General features: G+C 53.7%; 1 protein-coding gene across 2 annotated transcripts in view; it reads left to right on the top strand.

Annotated features, from left to right (window-relative positions):
• Nucleotides 1-606: 606 nt before the first annotated feature.
• LOC117285189 (BMP-binding endothelial regulator protein-like) overlaps nucleotides 607-1,066 on the top strand; it is a 27,598-nt gene continuing 27,138 nt past the window's right edge. For both annotated transcript variants that reach the window (XM_033761022.1, XM_033761021.1), the window contains exon 1: nucleotides 607-983. In XM_033761022.1, the coding sequence (XP_033616913.1) occupies nucleotides 803-983 (181 nt within the window). In that variant the 5' untranslated portion in view covers nucleotides 607-802. The remainder of the gene's footprint in view (nucleotides 984-1,066) is intronic.

Here is a 1,066-nt window from a genome sequence, read left to right as displayed (position 1 = left end):
CGAGCTCCCGTCAGCGGTCCTTGACCACAGGCAGGCCCAGAGCAGTTTGCATCTTGTGTTCTGGAAGCTGAGTCTCTCTGCTGTGACTTCCTGATGCTCCCAGACTGCTCTCCCTTCTTTGAAGCTCGGCCCCAGAATCCCATCAGGCTCTCTCCTCTTCTCGAACCCTCCTGTCCTGTGCTGTGTTACGTATTTAAGACTCTTCCTCTCCTTGCTGGACTGGACGGGCCTTGGTGGCACAGTCCTTTATCTTTGTCCGATGCCCCTCCTGGTGCGCTATGTGTGTAGCCATCGGCCGTTCCGACAATGCCTCTGACCGCAGTATCTCCGCTTTCAGTCTGCTCCGGTTACACGTTTTAATTTGGAGACTGAAGATGTGGCAGTGCTCTGTCTACCCAAGCCCAGCATGGCGAGTTAGACTTCAATCTTTAGGCCGCATTTCCTGCTTTCCCATGAAAGATGTCATAATTTGTCCCCTTTTGATTTCAGGGAAGGCCATTTGAAGGGCAGAGGATTGTGGTGCTCTGGTAATTTGTCCCCTTTTGATTTCAGGGAAGGCCATTTGAAGGGCAGAGGATTGTGGTGCTCTGCAGCAACAGAATTTTTTATTTCATTTTGTTGTATTTCAGTCCGTCACCATGAGAAGAAAAACGGCTTCGAGATTATTTTTGCTTTGCAGAGTTTCTGAAAGACTAAGGACAGCATTAAATACTAATTTTCCTTCAAGAAGCTGTCTGGTCATGGTGTTACTAGAGGGGAGAATCACCCACATCGCCTCTTTCCTGTTCCCGCTAAGTTTTAAATGAACCATGGGGCATGCGAGGCCCGGACAGCGCCCCCGCGCATCCCGCTCTGGGTGCTCTGGGACCAAGGTGCCAGCTGCTCCTCTCCTGGGGGCTGGGTCCCTGGAAAAGCAGAGCAGATCCAGCCCAGCACGGTGTCGGCAGCAATCGACAGGCGCTCGCTCAAGGAGCTCGGCCCCGGTGCGTCCTGCACCCGTCCACACTGGCAGGCAATGAGGCTCAGGCGGCGCCCACGCGCGCTCCTGTCTTAGTCACGGTCAGGA

Source organism: Fukomys damarensis, unplaced genomic scaffold (assembly GCF_012274545.1).
Source record: "Fukomys damarensis isolate Sample0158 unplaced genomic scaffold, DMR_v1.0_HiC HiC_scaffold_7, whole genome shotgun sequence".
Lineage (NCBI taxonomy): Eukaryota > Metazoa > Chordata > Mammalia > Rodentia > Bathyergidae > Fukomys > Fukomys damarensis.
The sequence above is the reverse complement of the archived record's forward strand: the minus strand, read 5'-3'. Positions and strand labels throughout refer to the sequence as shown.